The following is a 20528-nucleotide window of genomic DNA, read 5'->3' as shown; positions in this document are numbered from 1 at the left end:
ATACAGAATTATACCAGCTGCCTTGTGGCACAAACTGTGTTCCTAAACTACTGGGGTGCATTGAGAGGAGTGTGTCCAGCAGATCAAGAGAGGTTCTCCTCCCCCTCTACTCTGCCCTGGTGAGACCATGCCTGGAATATTGCATCCGCTTCTGGGCTCTCTAGGAGGGACTGGGATCTACTCGAGACAATCCAATGGAGGGCTATGAGGATGATGAAGAGACTGGAACATGTTCCCTGTGAGGAGAGGCTGAGAGTCCTGGGGCTTTTTAGTCTGGAGAAGACTGAGAGAGGATTTAATTAGATGTTTATAAACATCTGAGGGCTGGGTGTCAGGAGGGAGGGGACAGGCTCTTCTCTCTTACACCCTGTGATAGGACAAGGAGCAATGGATATAAACTACAACACAGGAGGTTCCATCTCAACATGAGGTGAAATCTCTTCACTGGAACAGGCTGCCCAGAGAGGTTGTGGAGTCTCCTTCTCTGGAGACTTTCAAGACCCATCTGGATGCGTTCCTGTGCAACTTGTGATTCTATGGTCCTGCTCTGGCAGGGGGGTTGGACTCGATGATCTTTGGAGGTCCCTTCCAACCCCTAACATCCTGTGACCCTGTGATAAGCATTATGTTTTCCAACTGCTAAAGTCACATACAGTGCCATTTTTAAAGCACCTTTTCACACACAGAGAAATAAATGAGATAATAGAATAAATAATGTTAGGAATGTGTTTTATTAACTGCAAAGTAATTCAGTCCTTCATTGAATGATTCTGGATTTCTGCAGGAAAGAAAGGAGTGCTTTTAAGAGCCATTATTTGTGAGACTGCTACATTACAAGTACATTTTAAGGAGTCTCAATGTTATTTAGTACTCTAGGGGGTCAGTAGATTGTTTTGCATGGAAATTGCAGCCATACTGTGGCCCATCCTTGCAGGCTATAAATTATCCTCTAATAATGTTGTAATTTCTTTCAAGATAGTTGTAAGATTCCTACTTAATTTCTTGCCCTTTACTTTTTTTTTTCCTCTCCTCCCTCCTCCTTTAGTCTCCTGGGAGGATTAATTAAAGTATGAATTTACATACTGAAAATATTTCATATGTGTTAAGTAAGCCTTTTTGTTTGTTCCATAAAATCTCACGGGCTATTACTTACAAAGTATGACCTGGGGCCACGTGAAGTAATCCAAGTGTGTTTGTACATAGAATCATAGAATCAATAAGGTTGGAAGAGACCTCAAAGATCATCAAGTCCAATCTGTCACCCAAGACCTCATGTCTACTAAACCATGGCACCAAACGCCATGGTTTGGCACATGCGTGGCTTGGCCACCATGCAGCTCTGTGGCTTTTCTTCCATCACCTGCTCTGGTGTGCTGGACATGTAGCTTGCTGTCTTTCAGCCACATAAAGGTGTATGGGTGGGGAAAAAAAAAAGTACATTGCATTGTGGGTTTATGGTATTTGTAGCACTTGGTATGGGGCAGGGCAAGGTACTTAATCCAGAGGTTTGATAGGTAGTGGAACACCGGAACAGTTTGCCCAGGGAGGTGGTTGGGGCTCCATCCCTGGAGATAGAATAGGATAGGATAAGATAGGATAGGATAGGATAGGATAGGATAGGATAGGATAGGATAGGATAGGATAGGATAGGATAGGATAGGATAGGATAGGATAGGATAGGATAGGATAGGATAGACCAGACCAGGTTGGAAGAGACCTTCAAGATCATCGCGTCCAACCTATCACCCAACACCACCTAATCAACTAACCCATGCAACCAAGCACCCTGTCAAGTCTCCTCCTGAACACCTCCAGTGATGGCAATTCCACCACCTCCCCGGGCAGCCCATTCCAGTGGGCAATCACTCTCTCTGTGAGATGCTCAAAGTGAGGCTTGACAGAGCTCTGGGCAACCTGATCTAGTTGAGGATGCTCCTGCTTACTGTAGAGGGGATTGGACTAGATGACCTTTGGAGGTCCCTTCCAACCCAGACCATTCTATGATTAAGCCAACCTCATTTCTAGTGATTTGGGTTTGATGGATGTTTTTAAAGCCTCAATAGGCTGTCAGTGTTTGTAGCTGCCTGATGAAGCCCACACACACCCACACCCCTCTTGTTTGTTTTAAAAAGAGTGATTCCCACCAGACAGGACCCTGTTACACTGCTTTGCTCTCTGAGGGGGCAAAGCACAGACACTTAAGACATTTTATTTAGAATAGAATAAACCAAACCAGGTTGAAAGAGACCTTCAAGATCATCGCGTCCAACCCATCAACCAATCCAACCCACCCAAACAGCTAACCCATGGCACCAAGCACCCCATCAAGTCTCCTCCTGAACACCTCCAATGACGGCGACTCCACCACCTCCCTGGGCAGCCCATTCCAATGGGCAATCACTCTTTCTGTATAGAACTTCTTCCCAATATCCAACCTGAACCTCCCCTGGCGCAGCATGAGACTGTGTCCTCTTGTTCTGGTACTGGGTGCCTGGGAGAAGAGACCATCATCCGCCTGTATACAACCTCCCTTCAGGTAGTTGTAGAGAGTGATAAGGTCACCCCTGAGTCTCCTCTTCTCCAGGCTGAGCAACCCCAGCTCCCTCAGTCTTTCCTCATAGGGCTTGTGCTCCAAACCCCTCACCAACTTTGTTGCCCTTCTCTGGACTCGTTCCAGCAAGTCACCATCCTTCCTAAACTGAGGGGCCCAGAACTGGACACAGGACTCGAGGTGTGGCCTAACCAGTGCAGTGTACAGGGGCAGAATGACCTCCCTGCTCCTGCTGGCCACACTTTTCCTGATGCAGGCCGAGCGCAACCCTCCTGTCAAAGTCCACCTTTAAGGCAGAACGCTTGAGCCCAACCGCGTTACTCGTTTGGCGCAGGGGGGATGAAGTTACTGAAGTGCTGACTCCAACAAACGGGTTTAGTAACTCAAGACTATGTTGTTTGTTCCCAGCTGTATGCAACAGCATCCAGAACCCAGTCACCAAGGAAATGCTGTTCGAATTCATTGACAGATGTGCAGCAGCTTCTCAAGGCCAGACGCGGAAGCACCACCTCGATCCCGACACTGAACTCATGCCACCCCCGCCGCCCAAAAGGCCGCGTACCATAACATAGGAACTTGCCCTCAGCCAGGAGCATGTTTACAGTCCTGCAGAAGGTGAAAAGCAAGTGTGAAGGCTGGTGGGGGGTGGGGGGGGTGGAGAAGAAAAAAGAATTGCTGTAAATACTTGAGTGTGGGTTTTTATGAGTTCATTTGTTTTGTTGGGTGTTTTTTTGTTGTTGTTTGGTTGGGTTTTTTCCTTCTTTTCAAATACCACATCCGAGTGGACATTTCGTAACTGATGGGTTCAGCTTTACCCTCTGGTATTTGAAAGTGAGATTTCCAAAGGTTTAGGCAAGAACAGCCCAACGAAGTCGATGGAAAGCTGCCTTGTTTATACGTGGATGTCTTTTCACCCTTTAATTTATAATGTCAGCCATCTGGAACTGAGGAAGCGTCGGGATGCTGTACTTTTTAAAGCCTCTGTTTGAGGAAAGAAAAAGAAGATGAAGAAAAAAAAAAAGGCAGACATGTTTTTGTTTTTATTATTATTGTTAATGGTCATCTCATAGTGTAACTGATCTTAGTTTCCCTGCATTTCTGAGACTTGTGTTTAACAGCAAACAGCCATGGTGTTAGTGCTCCGTGTTGGTCCAAAACTAAGCCGCCTCTCAGACGTCACCGATTTCAAAGTTAGCCAGGCTTTTTGTTGTTGAGATGTTTAAGAAGTGAATACTTCCTTGTAAATAGCACCCCTCTGAAAGGAAAGATGCTGGGTGTTTGGTTTTCTCCCCTCCTTGAACCTAGCACACCAAGTGTATAGTGGCCTGATTTTAGCTTTTCCTCTTTAGGTTCACCTGTAGATAAGGAATACACCAAATCCTTCGTATTGCAGTCTCTGTTAAGAGACTGCTTCTAGTACAGGACTTAGTTCTCCACAGTGATACCATTGTAAATACTGCTGAAAAGTACACATCACTGTGATATGCAAGAGTAATAAGCAGCACTGATTGTGATGTCTTTGATCCAGGCACAAAAATGGTGAAGGAAATGCCAGACAACTCCTGTGTAAAAGAGAAGGTGGTTTCACTGGAGGAGAGCCAGAACAGAGAGAATCTCTTGTTTTGGTGGTTGCAAGGCTAAAATAAGCCACTTAGAGGAGTGGCTGAGTGTCCCAGGGAACAGGACACTCCTTTTCAAAGGTGAGGTCAGCTGCGGCACCACTCTCCTTTCGCTGGCGGCCTTTCTCCCGTACCGCCTGGCAGAAGGTCGTGAATGCCCTGCTGGCTCCTGTTGCGGTGCGCTGGCAGATGTTCACCAAATTAGGTTTCAGAAGCTGCCTTCTGGTTGTCTAAAGGAGGAGCTGTTCTGGGCTGGCATTAATTGGAAACCAAATGCAGATTTTGAAGTTTACTGCACATTTATCAAGCAGGGATTGAATTGGCTCTTTCTATAGTTTACTTAGTGTGTTGAGTCATCCATTCACGCAGCAAGCTGATTAGGGAAGCTCATTAATTTGTAATAACTGAAAATGCATTTTCTGTTTAAGTGAGCTTTAATGTCTGTAAGCAAAATTAACTCCTGTATGGTTGGTTTGGGGTTTGGTTTGGGTTGTTTGGTTTTCTTTCTGTATGGAAACTCTATGACTATGCTTTGTGGTGGCTTCTCTAGTTGTTTCAACCTGTGGTATAAATGCACAGGGCATCATTTAGGTGGCATCCCCCTGGCTTCTCTTTCTGGGATCTTCTGTCTGTGTTTTAGAGAACTGAAGGAGTTATATAAGTTAATTCTTTTTTTTTTATACTATGGTAAAACTTGAGGGGAAAAAAAAGATGTGTTCATCAAAGTTGTGGTGTTGGGTTTGTTTTTTTTCCAACTGTACATAGTTTCTGCATATTATCTATAGAAAAGATACTTCTATCACCTATGCAAGGTTGCAGAATTCTCTCTTTGAAAGAGCCTTATTGATTTGATGTGAAAACCTATGCAGCCTCCGTGCATCTTGCATTGAAACACACAGTTGATTAGTTCTTCACTCAGTAGAAATGATTTCCCCCAGATTATACTCGTCATTGAGATTGTCACAGCATACACTTTGTCACTGATCTTCATGGTTCTGTGGCAGTTGCAATGTGTGTGATGATTACAGCCTTCTCCATGAGTTTGGGACATTTCATTCTCGTGAAGATGTCTCCAGGTTACTTCTGTCCCTCTGCTCCCCGCCCTTTGCATTGTTGTATTTCAACAAGACCTGGCTTCTGGTTTACCTTTGACTTCAGAGGTGCCACACCACAGGGTGTCTTCCACGTGCATTCCACCAAGTCCCTGGAGATGTTGTGGCCATTCTGCTTTGGCAGTGTCTTTTGTTTTTTTCCCCCACTCTCAACTTGAAATAGGTATTTTCAAATGATTCTGAGGAGGTTTGAGAGCTCCACGTCCACATTTGATTGTCGAACTCTTCTTGCACTATGACTTGTAGGTTTTTAGAGAGGACAGTCACCTTTGCTTTCCTGGAAGAGGAAGCTACTGCAGAAGGGTTGGATGAGACACCTGATGCAAATAAATGGACCAGATGATTTTAACGCTGTGAGAAATGCAAACAACCTTGCTCTGCTACCGAGAGGCTGAAGCTAAGAAGCAAAGAAGAGTCTGTGCCAGAAAAATAATGATGATTAAAACCCCCTGACTTGTCTGTTCTTTGATGTACAGCATGGATTCATCCACTGTTTTGTCATTCGTTAGATACAACTACAATTTGGGTTCAGTGGAGTTTTCAGACAACATAAGTACATTCCTCTACAAACTGTGTATTAAGTATTTTAATAAAGTCAATGGTTTAAAATGCTTGTCCGAAGGATGTGTTTGCTTCTGATGCTTCTGCTTTCCTGGTACCAAATACAAGCACAAAAAATTACCCATATTTTTCAGAGGCCAGTGGCTTTTTCTCTCAGGTAGGAGGCCAGCAGCTCCGTGGTGGCCATGATAGAATAGGATGGAATGGAATGGAATGGAATGGAATGGAATGGAATGGAATGGAATGGAATGGAATGGAATGGAATGGAATGGAATGGAATGGAATGGAATAGAATAGAATAGAATAGACCAGACCAGGTTGAAAGAGACCATCAAGATCATCACATCCAACCCATCAACCAATCCAGCCCACCTAAACAACTAAACCATGGCACCAAGCACTCTTCCTGAACACCTCCAATGATGGTGACTCCACCACCTCCCTGTGCAGCCCATTCCAATGATGCATTATGCCATTAGTTGCTCTTCCTGCAACTAGGAACAGACAGAAATCAAGTGGTGCCTGAAGGACATGTTCTGTGACAGGCTGATGCTGTGTGGCTTAGCCATTCAGGGTTAAGTGCAGTTCCATGAAAAGCTGTGCAAAAGGTCTGCAGGGGTCTTCTCTGCCAGTTTATCATCCAGCATGACTCTGAAGCTGGTAGCCCACCTACTTGGACCAGCTGCTGGACTTGGATTGTAATAGGTTGCAGCTGTCTCAAGTGTGTTTTTCAGGAACTAAGGAGTCCATTGCTGTCTACAACTACCTTAAGGGAGGTTATAGCCAGGAGTGGGTTGGTCTCTACTCCTGGGCAGCCAGCACCAGAACAAGAGGACACAGTCTCAAGCTGTAAGAGTCTCAAGCTCTCAAGAGGGGAGGTTTAGACTGGATGTTAGGAAGAAATTCTTCACAGAAAGAGTGATTTGCCATTGTAATGTGCTGCCCAGGGAGGTGGTGGAGTCACCATCACTGGAGGTGTTTTAAAAGAGACTGGATGAGGCACTTAGTGCCATGGTTTAGTTGATTAGGTAGTGTTGGGTGCTGTGTTGGACTTAAGGATCTTTAAGGTCTTTTCCAACCCGCTTAATTCTGTATTCTGTATTTTGGTTTTTGAGATCCTGCCTCCACTGCTGGTATGTCCCCATTGGCTGTGCAATTGTCCTGGTGCTCCTCTCAACCGTTTCTGATTTTCAGCCAGCACCTTGCACCGTGGAGTCTGTGTTGACTTGCTTGTTCACTCGATCAGCCCTTCAGAACTCCCATTCCTCAGCATAGCAGCTCCTCAGTTTTGTACCTAGGAGGTGTGACTTCTTATTTATAGAATGTGTAATGCATAAGTGTATCTTACAACCTCAGAGTACTCACAAAGGCGTTGGCACAGCAAGCTGATTTCTTAGGATTCATCTGTAGTCAACAGAGAGAGAATGAGAGCAGAAGTCTGGTTTGTTCCTCCTGCATCTCTCCTGCTGGTGTCTGTCTCTGAAGTGTTTCTTCTCACTTCTTTTTCAGTCTATATCTGTATCATTTTATCTTAATTCTCTGTGTTATTGGGATTTTGTGAGCACAGTGTTAAACATTTTTTGTGAGAAAATTTTGTGGCATCCAAGTTCTTTCAAAGGTCAATTAAATTTGTAATCTCATTAAAAGTATCCAAGTAGTTGGTGAGGAGCTATCTATTTCCCCCTGACTATATGAGGGACTTTTCAGGGTGTCAGGTAGTGACAGGACTAGGTGGAGTGGAAAAAAATGTAGAAATGGGTAGGTTCAGAGTGGTTGTTAGGAAGAAGTTCTTCCCCATGAGGGTGGTGAGACACTGGAACAGGTTGCCCAGGGAGGTGGTAGAAGCCTCATCCCTGGAGGTTTTTAAGACCAGGCTGGATGAGGCTCTGGCCAGCCTGATCTAGTTTGAGGTGTCCCTGCCCATGGCAAAGGGGGTTGGAACTAGATGATCCTTGAGGTCCTTTCCAACCCTGACAGTTCTATGATTCTATATTGCTTTTCTTTGGACCTCTAATGAAATCCTAAATCCATGAAGTTCTGTTAACTTGTGTTAGAGTAACATTTGGATGAAACACCTTATACAGCTGAATCACTTCTGTCCTTCTATGCAGCAGCACAAGGTTTGCTCTCAGCTTGCCTGGAGACCATTGCATGTTTCAAGGTATCATAGTAGTATCAGTCAGGATTGGAAGTGACCACAAGGATCATCTAGTTCCAACCCCCCTGCCATGGGCAGGGACACCCCACACTAGATCAGGCTGGCCAGAGCCTCATCCAGCCTGGTCTTAAACACCCCCAGGGACGGCGCCCCAACCACCTCCCTGGACAACCCATTCCAGGGCTTCACCATGGTGAAGAACCTCCTCCTCACCTCCAGCCTGAATCTCCCCACCTCCAGCTTCATTCCATTCCCCCTAGTCCTATCACTACCTGAGATCCTGAGAAGTCCTTCCCCGGCCTTCTTGTAGGCCCCTTTCAGATACTGGAAGGCTACAATTAGGTCACCTCAGAGCCTTCTCTTCTCTGCACAAAGCCTGGAGGTTTTAGGTTTCACCTGTATCCCTTTGCTTGTCTACAATCAGTGATAGCTCCATTAGCTTGTGCTCCTCTGGTGTGCCTATCTGCATGCTTTCTGAGTTATCCCACCGTCAGATGTGAGAGGCTTGAGCCCTATGTCTGACCCTGCATTCATGGTTCTTGAGAGCAGTGCTTCACTCCAAGCCTGTACACTTACCCACATATACCAGCCTCCATGATTGATGGATAAGGCAGCAGTGCCCCTGTAAATCCTGCTTACACAGGCAGATCAAAGCAGAGCCTACCAGCTGTGGCTATTCATCATGTGAGCATATCCCCTTCTCTCTTACGACACCCAGCTCCCTATTTCATGTACAAACAGAGGTAAGTCATATTCTTTGCTCTGACATCTGGATCGATCAGTTAATGTTTGCAGTGGGAATATAGGTTAGCACTCTTCCTGCTTCCCTAGTGAGAGTCTGCTGAGCTTCCCAACAAGCTGCAATCTCTGTTCAGCTGCAGAGATCTGTAGGGCTGAGGCTGGAGGTTGACTGAGACATTTACAGAACAGTTTTCTCTCAGTTGAATCTCATTGTAGTCTGGTTTATTTCAGTCCCTAGTCAGCATTAGGAGAGCACATGACCCTTTGGGATCATCAGGTCCAACTTACCACCCAACACCATCTAATCAACTAAACCATGGCACTAAGTACCTCTTCCAGTCTTCTTTTACACACTTGAGTACTGTGTCCAGTTCTGGGCCCCTCAGTTTAAGAAGGACGTTGAGACACTTGAACGTGTCCAGAGAAGGGCAACAAAGCTGGTGAGAGGCCTTGAGCACAAGCCCTATGAGGAGAGGCTGAGGGAGCTGGGATTGTTTAGCCTGGAGAAGAGGAGGCTCAGGGGAGACCACATTGCTGTCTACAACTACCTGAAAGGTGGTTGTAGCCAGGAGAGAGTTGGTCTCTTCTCTCAGGCAACCAGCACCAGAACAAGAGGACACAGTCTCCAGCTGTGCCAGGGGAAGTTTAGGCTGGAGGTGAGGAGAAAGTTCTTCACTGAGAGAGTTGTTAGTCATTGGAATGTGCTGCCCAGGGAGGTGGTGGAGTCACCGTCCCTGGAGGTGTTCAAGAGGGGATTGGACGTGGCACTTGGTGCCATGGTCTAGTCCTGAGGTGCTGGGTGACAGGTTGGACTCGATGATCTTTGAGGTCTCTTCCAACCTTTGTGATACTGTGAAATCTAAGTGCAACTCAGTTCCACTTCTTTTACTCCACTTGCTTGGATGTTTTTAAAAATCCAGTGAAATCAGATTCTAGTCAAACTGCCTCCCATGACAGGAATTTATTTAATCAGAAATACCATTCACGTCCCCGTCCTCCCTCCTCCTCCTCCCTCGCTTGCTTTGTGTCTGTTTGACTAGCAGAAATCACACAAATTGGGTTCAGGAGAATTCATCTCTGATACTTTGGAGAAAATTAAATTTTGATTAACTCTTCCACCCAAAGCACCACCTAATGTGAGAAGGCAATAAGGTTATCATATTAAATAGCCCTGTGTAAATGCCAAGTACGTACTGTTGGAGGAACAGTATTTTGTTATGATCAAAACATGCTTCAAAGAGTTCCTGAACCGATTTCATCATCAAGACATGGAAAACTTCCATCCAAAGGGTACATAAAGTTCCATTCAAACAGGTAGGATGGTTCCACAGGAAAAAAAAAAGAGCTTGAAGAGGTACAGATTTCATAGTATCACAGTATCATTCAGGGTTGGAAGGGACCACAAGGATCATCTAGTTCCAACCCCACTGCCATGGGCAGGGACACCCCACACTAGATCAGGCTGGACAGAGCCTCATCCAGCCTGGTCTTAAACACCCCCAGGGACAGGGCCTCGACCACCTCCCTGGACAACCCTTTCCAGGGTTTCACCACTCTCATGGTGAAGAACCTCCTCCTCACATCCAGCCTGAATCTCCCCACCTCCAGCTTCATTCCATTCCCCCTAGTCCTATCACTACCTGAGATCCTGACAAGTGCCTCCCCAGCCTTCCTGTAGGCCCCCTTCAGATACTGGAAGGCCACAATTAGGTCACCTAAAAAGGGTAAGAAGGAGGAACCAGGGAACTACAGGCATAGGCAAACTGTGCCTTGGGAATGGGAGGGGGTGCTGAGTGTTTCTGCGGCCCAAAAATCGGTGGTGTGTTTCAGTGAGAGCAGCTGGAGGCCAGGCAAGAGTGAAGAGGATGCTGCAAGTTTGGTCTTATGGAAGGAAGGCTGTGAAAAGCAGCCAGAATTGGTATCCTCTGATGTGCCAGAGAGGAAGGGAAGAGATAAAATGATGGTGAGGTGGCTCTCTGGCAGGGTTAGAGGAGGGCAGACATCACTGGTGCTGAGGAAAAATGTGAGGTTTTTTCACAGAGAAAAGTGATGGTGGCTGGAGAAGGCAGAAAAGTAAAGGCAGCAGGGGCTGGTGTGAGAGCTGCAGATTTACCCTTCAGCCAGAAGACCTAGATGGGCTGCCTCACAAGAGGACCAAGGGCCAAAGTGCTTGGGATGAAGTCCTACACAAGCAGGGTAATGGGTAAGCTGTTTCTCTTTCCTGATGGCTATGCTATTCCTGAGCTCTGAATGTTCTGAAGCTCGGTTTCACACTCAGCAATGTGCATGCTGCCTGATCACATGGGGTGACCAGTGTGTGAGACACATCCCTCCATCATAGCACTTTAGAGCCCTTTTGAGGTAAAGCCATGCACAGTGCTGGAGTGCCAAGAGAGCTCCCAATTACAGACTTGACTGTTGCAGCAGCTGGGAATGCCCTTGGCCTTCCTGCCAAGGGTGGCCCCTGCCCACCCTGTCAGCAAGTGGCGTGGGTAGGGTGCATTTGGCTTCGAATAAGGTGCTGTGTGGGGCAGGGCTCTGCACTTGCCTCTTTCCTTGTATCCTGCCAATAGCAGTACACCTGTTTTACTAGGGTATGTGCTAATTTATTCTGAAGGACTCAGCAGACTGCAGGACAGGGGAGATAAAAGAATAAATTCCAGGCAGCTGTCCCTGCCAAACACTGTTCTGATGAATTCCAGAGTAATAAGACCCAGAAATATTGCTTAGGGATAATTGCTAGTTTGGCCAAGGAATAATGGACAGGGCAAGGGTTAATGGGTTTAAACTAAGAGAGGATAGATTTAGACTAGATACAAGGAAGAGAGTTTTTACAATGAGTGTGAGGAAACAGGCACAGGTTGCTGAAAGAGGTGGCAGAAGCCACAACCCTAGAAACATTCAATGTCAAGTTGGGATGGCTTTCAACAAGTCCAAGTGCCGAGTGCTGCACTTTGGCTATGGCAATCCCATGCAGAGCTACAGGCTGGGGTCGGAGTGGCTGGAGAGCTCCCAGACAGAGAGGGACCTGGGTGTGCTGATCGACAGCCACCTGAATATGAGCCAGCAGTGTGCTCAGGTGGCCAGGAGGGCCAATAGCATTCTGGCCTGCATTAGGAATAGTGTGGCCAGCAGGAGCAGGGAGGTCATAGTGCCCCTGTACTCTGCTCTGGTTAGGCCGCACCTTGAGTACTGTGTCCAGTTCTGGGCTCCTCAGTTTAAGAAGGACATTGAGACACTTGAGCGTGTCCAGAGAAGGGCAACAAGGCTGGTGAGAGGCCTTGAACACAAGCCCTATGAGGAGAGGCTGAGGGAGCTGGGATTGTTTAGCCTGGAGAAGAGGAGGCTCAGGGGTGACCTTATTGCCCTCTACAACTACCTGAAGGGTGGTTGTAGCCAGGAGGGAGTTGGCCTCTTCTCCCAGGCAACCAGCACCAGAACAAGGGGACACAGTCTCAAGCTGCGCCAGGGGAGGTTCAGACTCGAGGTGAGGAGGAAGTTCTTCACCGAGCGAGTCATTCGGCATTGGAATGGGTTGCCCAGGGAGGTGGTGGAGTCATCGACCCTGGAGGCGTTCAAGGGGAGATTGGACGTGGCACTTGGTGCCATGGTCTAGTCATGGGGTCTGCGGTGTCAGGTTGGACTCGATGATCCTCGAGGTCCTTTCCAACCTAAGTGATACTGTGATACTGTGATACTGTGGACAGGGCTCTGAGCAACCTGATCTAGGTGAAGATGTCCCTGCTCACTGCAGGGAGGTTGAACAGGATGACCTCTAAAGGTTCTTTTCAACCCAAAGTGTTCAATACTTCTGTGAAATGAGCCACAAATGTATTTCCATTTGAGTGGACCATGAGAGAAACGAGTCTGCTGAGAGCCCTGGCACTATAAAGACAGCTTGGGAGTGGCCCAGCAGCAGTGCAAAACCAAAAGCTTGCCTCTCTCCAGGGTGAACAAAACCTCTGACTTACTATGAGGTAAGACAAGAATAGAAAAACAGTAACAGTTTGCACTGCCCTTGTCAGTTTGCTTGGCAGTCAGCACTATTTTGTTGTGTGTTTACTATAAACAACCTTCTGCAAGATCTTTTTAATGAGGAATTCGGATTTGGCAATATGGAGGTTTGAGACCCGTAAAGTAACTGCTTGGAAAGGAATGGCATCCTGGCCTGGACCAGGAACAGTGTGGCCAGCAGGAGCAGGGAGGTCATTCTGCCCCTGTGCTCAGCACTGCTTAGGCCACACCTTGAGTACTGTGTCCAGTTCTCCGGTCCCCCCCTTTAGGAAAGATGTTGAGTTGCTGGAACATGTCCAGAGAAGGGCAACAAAGCTGGGGAGGGGTTTGGAGCACAGCCCTGTGAGGAGCAGCTGAGGGAGCTGGGGTTGTTTAGCCTGGAGAAGAGGAGGCTCAGGGGAGACCTTACTGCTATCTACAACTACCTGAAGGGAGGTTGTAGCCAGGTGGGGGTTGGTCTCTTCTCCCAGGCAACCAGCATCAGAACAAGAAGACAGTCTCAAGTTGCACCAGGGGAGGTTTAGGCTGGATGTTAGGAAGAAATTCTTCACAGAAAGAGAGATTGGCCATTGGAATGTGCTGCCCAGGGAGGTGGTGGAGTCACCATTCTGGTAAGTGTTTAAAAGAAGACTGGATGGGGCACTTAGTGCCATGGTTTAGTTGATGAGATGGTGTTGGGTGATAAGTTGGACCTGATGATCTCCAAGGTCTTTTCCAACCTGGTTAATTCTGTGATTCTGTGAAATCCCTTCACTCCACCAGGCACTGGGAAACTCACGCCTTGGAATGTTTTTTCTGGTCTTTAAAGCAGTGGGCTCTCAGGATAATTTACTTTCTCCTGCCATGACAGTTTGTTCTTTTGAAAGAAAATATTTAGTATGTCACTGTGGGGCTGAGAAATCAATAGTATGAAATCAATGATAATTCTGCAGGCAGGTAATACCTACCCACGTCTATGTGGCAGGCAAATGCTGCAGTTTGAAGCAGACGTGTTTGGCTTCGTGCTTTTCACCATGCACTGCTTGCATCAGAGCCCTGTGTTTTATCCCTGATGTGCAGACAAGCCTGGCCAGCTGGTGTGACTCATGGTTGGCCATTCACTTTCTCTTACAAACATCAAGCACAAAAACACAGCCTCCTTTGCTTCTGGTAACACAGCTAAGTCACTTTGCAAAGGTGCGTGCGGTTACCTCAGGATGGTGATTTCCAGTTAGGAACCTGCTGACACCCAGCAGAGGCACTGCAGGAGTTTCCTTCTGCATGGGGCAAGCTGCCTGGTGCAGCCTCCCAGGCACAGCGAGTGTGGCTGTGTTAGGGAAGAGGCTGGGGTTGCATTCTGCTTTCCCCAAGTATCTGAAATGAGCCTTTTGACATCCTTATCTCTCATAGAATGTTTGAGGGCCAGAAGGGACCTTGAAAGCTCATCCAGTCTAACCCCTCTGCCAGGGCAGGATCACCTAGACAAGACCACACAGGAATGCATTCAGGCAGGTCTTGAATATGGAATAGAATCATAGAATCAATAAGGTTGGAAAAGACCTCAAAGATCATCAAGTCCAACCTGTCACCCAACAGCTCATGACTACTAAACCATGGCTTCAAGTGCCAAGTCCAATCCCCTCTTGAGCACCTCCAGAGGCAGTGACTCCACCTCCTCCCTGGGCAGCACATTCCAATGGCCAATTACACTTTCTGGGACAAACTTTCTCCTCATCTCCAGCCTAAATCTCCCCTGGCACAGCTTGAGACTGTGTCCTCTTGTTTTGGTTCTGCTTGGATGGGAGAAGAGACCAACCCCCCCCCCCCCCCCCGGCTACACCCTCCCTTCTGGTAGTTGTAGACAGCAATATGGTCTCCTATGAGCCTCCTCTTCTCCAGGGTAAACGACCCCAGCTCCCTCAGCCTCTCCTCACAGGGTTGTGCTCAAGGCCTCTCCCCAGCCTCGTTGCCCTTCTCTGGACACATTCAAGTGTCTCAGTGTCCTTCTTAAATTGAGGAGCCCAGAACTGGACAGAGGACTCAAGGTGTGGCCTAACCAGTGCTGAGTGCAGGGCAGAATGACTTCCCTGCTCCTGCTGGCCCCACTATTTCTGATGCAGGCCAGGATGCCATTGGCCTTCTTGGCCACCTGGGCACACTGCTGGCTCATGTTCAGCCAGCTGTCAACCACTACCTCCAGGACCTTTTCTGCCTGGCTGCTCTCCAGCCACTCTGTCCCCAGCCTGTGGTGCTGCATGGGGTTGTTGTGACCAAAGTGCAGCACCTGCCACTTGGACTTGCTAAATGACATCGTGTTGGACTCTGCTCATCTGTACAGCCTGTCAAGGTCCCTCTGCAGAGCCTATTTCATATCCAGAAGTAGGGGTACCCCTGGGGGGCTTGGTAAATGTGCATAAGTCAAAGTGAGAGGCCATTCTTGCATTGAAAACAGAGGGGAGAAACAGTGCACACAAGCTGGGCAATTCCTGATAGGTATTATATTTAACAACAAAGCTTTCAGTCGAGAAATATATGTTCTAGGCTATTTCCCCTGCATGCTGCGTTTAATATGTTATTAAAGTGGATTTCTGTTGTGTTGGACTGTAAAGTTAATAATAATAGTAGTAGTAATAATAATAATAATAATAATAATAATAATAATAATAATAATAAACAACAACCAGGTTGGAAGAGACCTTCAAGATCATCGCATCCAAATATCTCCTGAGACTCCACACCCCCCCTGGGCAGCCTGTTCCAGTGTTCTGCCACCCTCACAATGAGAAAAATGTTCCTTATGTTTCCATGGAAGTTCCTATGCCTCAACTTCCACCCATTGCCCCTTGTCCTAATTTAGCATCACTCAGCAGAGCCTGGCTCCATCCTCATGGCACTCAGCCTTTACATGATTATAAACATGAATGAGATCACTCCTCACTCTCCTCCAACCTAAAGAGCCCCAGCTCCCTCAGTCTCTCCTCATAAGGAAGATGTTCCACTCCCTTAATAACTTTTGTGGCTCTGCACTGGACTCTTTCAAGCAGTTCCCTGAGGTCCTTCTTGAGCTGAGGGGCCCAGAACTGCACACAGTATTCAAAATGTGGCCTCACCAGGGCAGGGCAGAGCACAGGGGTAGGAGAACCTCTCTCAACCTACTAACCACATCCCTTCTAGTACATCCTGGAATGGCATTGGCCTTCTTGGCCACAAGAGCACATCTAGGCCAACACCCTCCAGCATTAGCAGCAGAAAAACTGGGAGGAAAAAAGGCTTTAAACTGTTATTGACCCTCCCTTCCTGTGGCTAGTCTTGTATGCTGGCTCCACAGGAAAGGTCTTGCTCTGTGTTCCCTAAACCACTGGCACCAGAGGGGAGGATGGAGAAGGCATGAGCTGCTACTCTTGAAGGACTATAACTGCATGTGGGCAGGCTCATCACCTCCTTTTTCCTATGAGACTTCCAGATTAACCACATGATAGTAGGGAAAGATGAATGAACTCAGGGCAGTTCCAGGGCTGGTGAGCCTGGTTTTGGCCTTTCCCCCTGTCCCCTCCCTAAGCTTGTTGACTTCCAACATGCCCTTACAGGAGCATTGCCCCATGGAAGTGAGCTGAGGCACTCAGATAGTGATGGGCTTGTGCATGTTTCCCTTCTGCCTAGCTTTTGACCATGCAGCTTGGTAACGCTCTTCAGTTCTGCTAACCAGGGCTCATGGCTCTGCAGAAGACAGACACAGGTGTCTGAAGGTGATGCCTTCGTCTAACAGGTTGGTAAAACACCCCTTTTTTTCTCCCTGAGGGCACCACTTTATCAGCAGGGAGGGCAGGTTGATCCCAGGGCACCCAGGGAGGCTGTTCAGCAGAGTGTGTCAGTGAGCCATACCAGTCCAACAATAACAGATGTGCAGGCACACAGGCCTGAAGCAGGAGATCACTATTAGCTATAGCTTTGTGGTGATTAACTCCTGTAACTCCTGTTTCTCCAATTTAGAGCCTCAAAACCCTTGACAGAGTAGATGTGCCTTGTATGCTTGCGTATAATAACCGTTGTCCTTATGGAGTCTGGCTGTGCCACTGGGGCTTCCTGGTGCCTTACAGAAGACTGCAGACAGACACATGGTGTTACGATGATGTTGGATGTTAGGAACAAGTTCTTTACCACAAGGGTGGTGAAACACTGCAACAAGTTGCCTAGAGAGGTGGTTGGGGGTGGTTGGAGATGGTGAAGGGTTTGGAGCACAAGCCCTATGAGGAGAGACTGAGGGAGCTGGGGTTGCTTAGCCTGAAGGAGGCTCAGGGGAGACCTTGCTGCTCTCTACAGCTTCCTGAAAGGAGACTGTAGACAGGTGGGGGGTTGGTCTCTTCTCCCAGGCAACCAGCACCAGAACAAGGGGACACAGTCTCAAGCTGTGCCAGGGGAGGTTTAGGCTGGATGTTAGGAAGAAGTTCTTCACAGAAAGAGTGATTTGCCATTGGAATGTGCTGCCCAGGGAGGTGGTGGAGTCACCATTCCTGGAGGTGTTTAGGAGGAGACTGGAGGGGGTGCTTGGTGTCATGGTTTAGTTGATTAGATAGTGTTGGAGGATAGGTTGGACTCGATCTTAAGGTATTTTCCAACCTGGTTAATTCTGTTGTATTCTATTGTATTCTATTCTATTCTATTCTATTCTATTCTATTCTATTCCGTTCCGTTCCGTTCCGTTCCATTCCATTCCATACCATTCCATTTCAGGTGAGGCTCAACAGGGCTCTGGGCAGCCTGATCTAGTTGGGGATGTCCCTGGTGACTGCAGAGGGGGTTGGACTAGATGACCTTCAGAGCTCCCTTCCAACCCAGACCATTCTATGATTTTGATGCTATGGTTCTATGATTGATTCTATGATTCTATGAAGGCTTTGCCATACTGGCCCAGAACTGCAGAGGCAAGGAGCAATAATGAGGCCTGCAGAAATGGAACGAGAAGAGCAGCCTGCAACACTGGGACTCATCGTATTGATGGAGGAAAGAGTTTATCCTGTACGCTGGCATCCCTGCTGAGGCCTGAGCGGCAGATATCAAACGCCTGGAACATTTGCTAGTGATGGCTTCAAAGAGGAGAAGCAAACAGCTCTCACTAAGTATAAAATGCAAGATTTATGGTGTTAGGAGGCAGCTCCTGTTGAATCAGTAGGCAAACTGTTGTCTGAGTTCACGGAGGTTTGACCAAAGATGCCCATTCCCTGAAGGCAGTTGTGAGCGCGGAACATTTCTGCTTTCACACACAGTTTCAGAAGGGAAAACAGAACAATTCCTGTGCAGGCAGCAGGATTATGAAAACTGACAGAGCGTTGCCAGTGTGGAGAGAGCTTAAACGATGCCCAAGGGACTGGTTAGTGTGTAATATGCAAATGCAAATCTATCTGTGAGGCATTGCAACTACAAAATGCCTCACAATTATGCTCATTTCTCGAGAAGTCATTTCATGCTATGAATTACTCCCTCTCCAGGCAGCAGGGCTGCATTCCCTGAGTGAACTGGTGTTAGTCCTTCACACTCTCTCCAGTACATTGACTGGTTTTGCTCAAGCAAATGGACTGAGAGCTGAGGAGACGGCTGCTTCTTTTGGTGGCGTCAGAATCATGGAATCATTTAGGTTAGAAAGCATCTTTTAGATCATTGAGTCCAACCATTAACCTAGCACTGCCCAGTCCCTACCCATGTCCCTAAGTGCCAATGGCATCCTGGCCTGTATCAGGAACAGTGTGGCCAGCAGGAGCAGAGAAGTCATTCTGCCCCTGTACTCAGCACTGGTTAGGCCACACCTCGAGTCCTGTGTCCGGTTTGGGCCCCTCAGTTTATGAAAGATGTTGACTTGCTGGAATGAGTCCAGAGAAGGGCAACAAATCTGGGGAGGGATTTGGAGCACAAGCCCTATGAGGAGAGGCTGAAGGAGCTGGGGTTGCTTAGCCTGAAGAAGAGGAGGCTCAGAGGAGACCTTCTTGCTATCTACAACTACCTGAAAGGAGGTTGTAGCCAGGTAGGGGTCTGTCTCTTCTCCCAGGCAACCAGCACCAGAACAAGAGGACACAGTCTCAAGCTGTGCCAGAGGAGGTTTAGGCTGGATGTTAGGAAGAAGTTCTTCACAGGAAGAGAGACTGGCCATAGGAATGTGCTGCCCAGGGAGGTGGTGGAGTTGCCATCACTGGAGGCATTTTGAAAGAGACTGGGTGGGGTGCTTAGTGCCATAGTTTAGTTGATTAGGCAGTGTTGGAGGATAGGTTGGTCTCAGTGATCTCAAAGGTCTTTTCCAACCTGGTTAATCCTGTTCTATTCTATTCTATTCTATTCTATTCTATTCTATTCTATTCTATTCTATTCTATTCTATTCTATTCTATTCTATTCTATTCTATTCTATCCTATCCTGTCCTGTCCTGTCCTGTCCTGTTCCGTTCCGTTCCGTTCCATTTCATTTCATTTCATTTCATTTCATTTCATTTCATTTCATTTCATTTCATTTCATTTCATTTCATTTCATTTCATTTCATTTCATTAATACATGTGAGTGCTGTGGCAATGAGTGGGTACAGCCATGCATCTAAACAATTCTTTCCAAATCCCTTGATTTGAAAAGCACTCGTGTTATAGGTTGAGGACCAGAGAGAAATTCCTCCAGAAGTACCAGAGAGTACAAGGGGCCAAACAGTCCATCCCCAGGGGGTGGACACAGGAAATTGTGCTATTCCATCCCATAATCCTGCATCTATATAAGGAGTGTTCACAGTCAGTTATAGAATCATAGAATCATTAGGGTTGGAAGTGACCTCTAGGATCATCCTAGTTCCAACCCCCCTGCCATGGGCAGGGACACCTCACACTAGATCAGGTTGCCCTGAGCCACATCCAGCCTGGCCTTAAAAACCTCCAGAGATGAGGCTTCCACTACCTCCCTGAGCACCCTGTTCCAGTGTCTCACCACCCACACAGTGCGGAATTTCTTTCTAACATCCAATCTGAATCTACCCATTTCTAGTTTTGTTCCATTTCCCCTAGTGCTATCACTCCCTGACATCCTAAAAAGTCCCTTTCCAGCTTTCTTGTAGCCCCCTTCAGATACTGGAAGGCCACAATAAGGTCTCCTCAGAGTCTTCTCTTCTTTGGACTGAATAACCCCAACTCCCTCAGTCTGTCCTCATAGGAGAGGTGCTCCAGCCCTCTGATCATCCTTGTAGCCCTTCTCTGGACACACTCCAGCATGTCCAGATACTTCCTGTAATAGGGACTCCAGAACGGGATGCAGTACTCCAGGTGGGGTCTCACCAGAATGGTGTAGAGGGGGAGAATCACCTCCATGGACCTGCTGTCTATGCTTCTCTTGATGCAGCCCAGGATGTGATTGGCTTTCTGTGCTCCAAGTGCACACTGCTGGCTCATGTTGAGCTTCTCATCCACCAACACCCCCAATTCCTTTTCTTCAGGGCTGCTCTCAAGTCAGTCACTGCCCAGCCTATATTGGTGTCTGGGATTGCCCTGACCCAGCTGCAGGACCTTGCACTTGCTCTTGTTGAACCTCATGAGTTTGTCATGAGCCTGCCTCTCCAGCCTGTCCAGGCCCCTCTGGATGGATCCCTTCCCTCCAGTGTGTCTGCTGCACCACACAGCTTGGTGTTGTCAGCAAACCTGCTGAGGGTGCACTCAATGCCACTGTCCATGGCACCCACAAAGATGTTAAACAAGACTGCTCCCAGTACTGATCCCTGAGGGACTTCACTTGTCACTGGCCTCCACTTGGACATGGGTCCATAAACCCTCTCCT

General features: G+C 47.5%; 1 protein-coding gene across 1 annotated transcript in view; it reads left to right on the top strand.

Moving 5' to 3' along the window:
* The window catches only part of RNGTT (RNA guanylyltransferase and 5'-phosphatase), a 319301-nt gene extending 313398 nt beyond the window's left edge, over positions 1-5903 (top strand). The window contains exon 16 of the mRNA XM_068149390.1: positions 2960-5903. Within this exon, the coding sequence (XP_068005491.1) occupies positions 2960-3123 (164 nt within the window). The 3' untranslated portion in view covers positions 3124-5903. The remainder of the gene's footprint in view (positions 1-2959) is intronic.
* Positions 5904-20528: the final 14625 nt, after the last annotated feature.

This window comes from Melanerpes formicivorus, unplaced genomic scaffold, assembly GCF_026170545.1.
Source record: "Melanerpes formicivorus ecotype bairdi unplaced genomic scaffold, bMelFor1.0.p_v2 SCAF_2, whole genome shotgun sequence".
Classification (NCBI taxonomy): Eukaryota; Metazoa; Chordata; class Aves; order Piciformes; family Picidae; genus Melanerpes; species Melanerpes formicivorus.
Note: the sequence above shows the minus strand (reverse complement) of the source record. Positions and strands in the feature narration are given on the sequence as shown.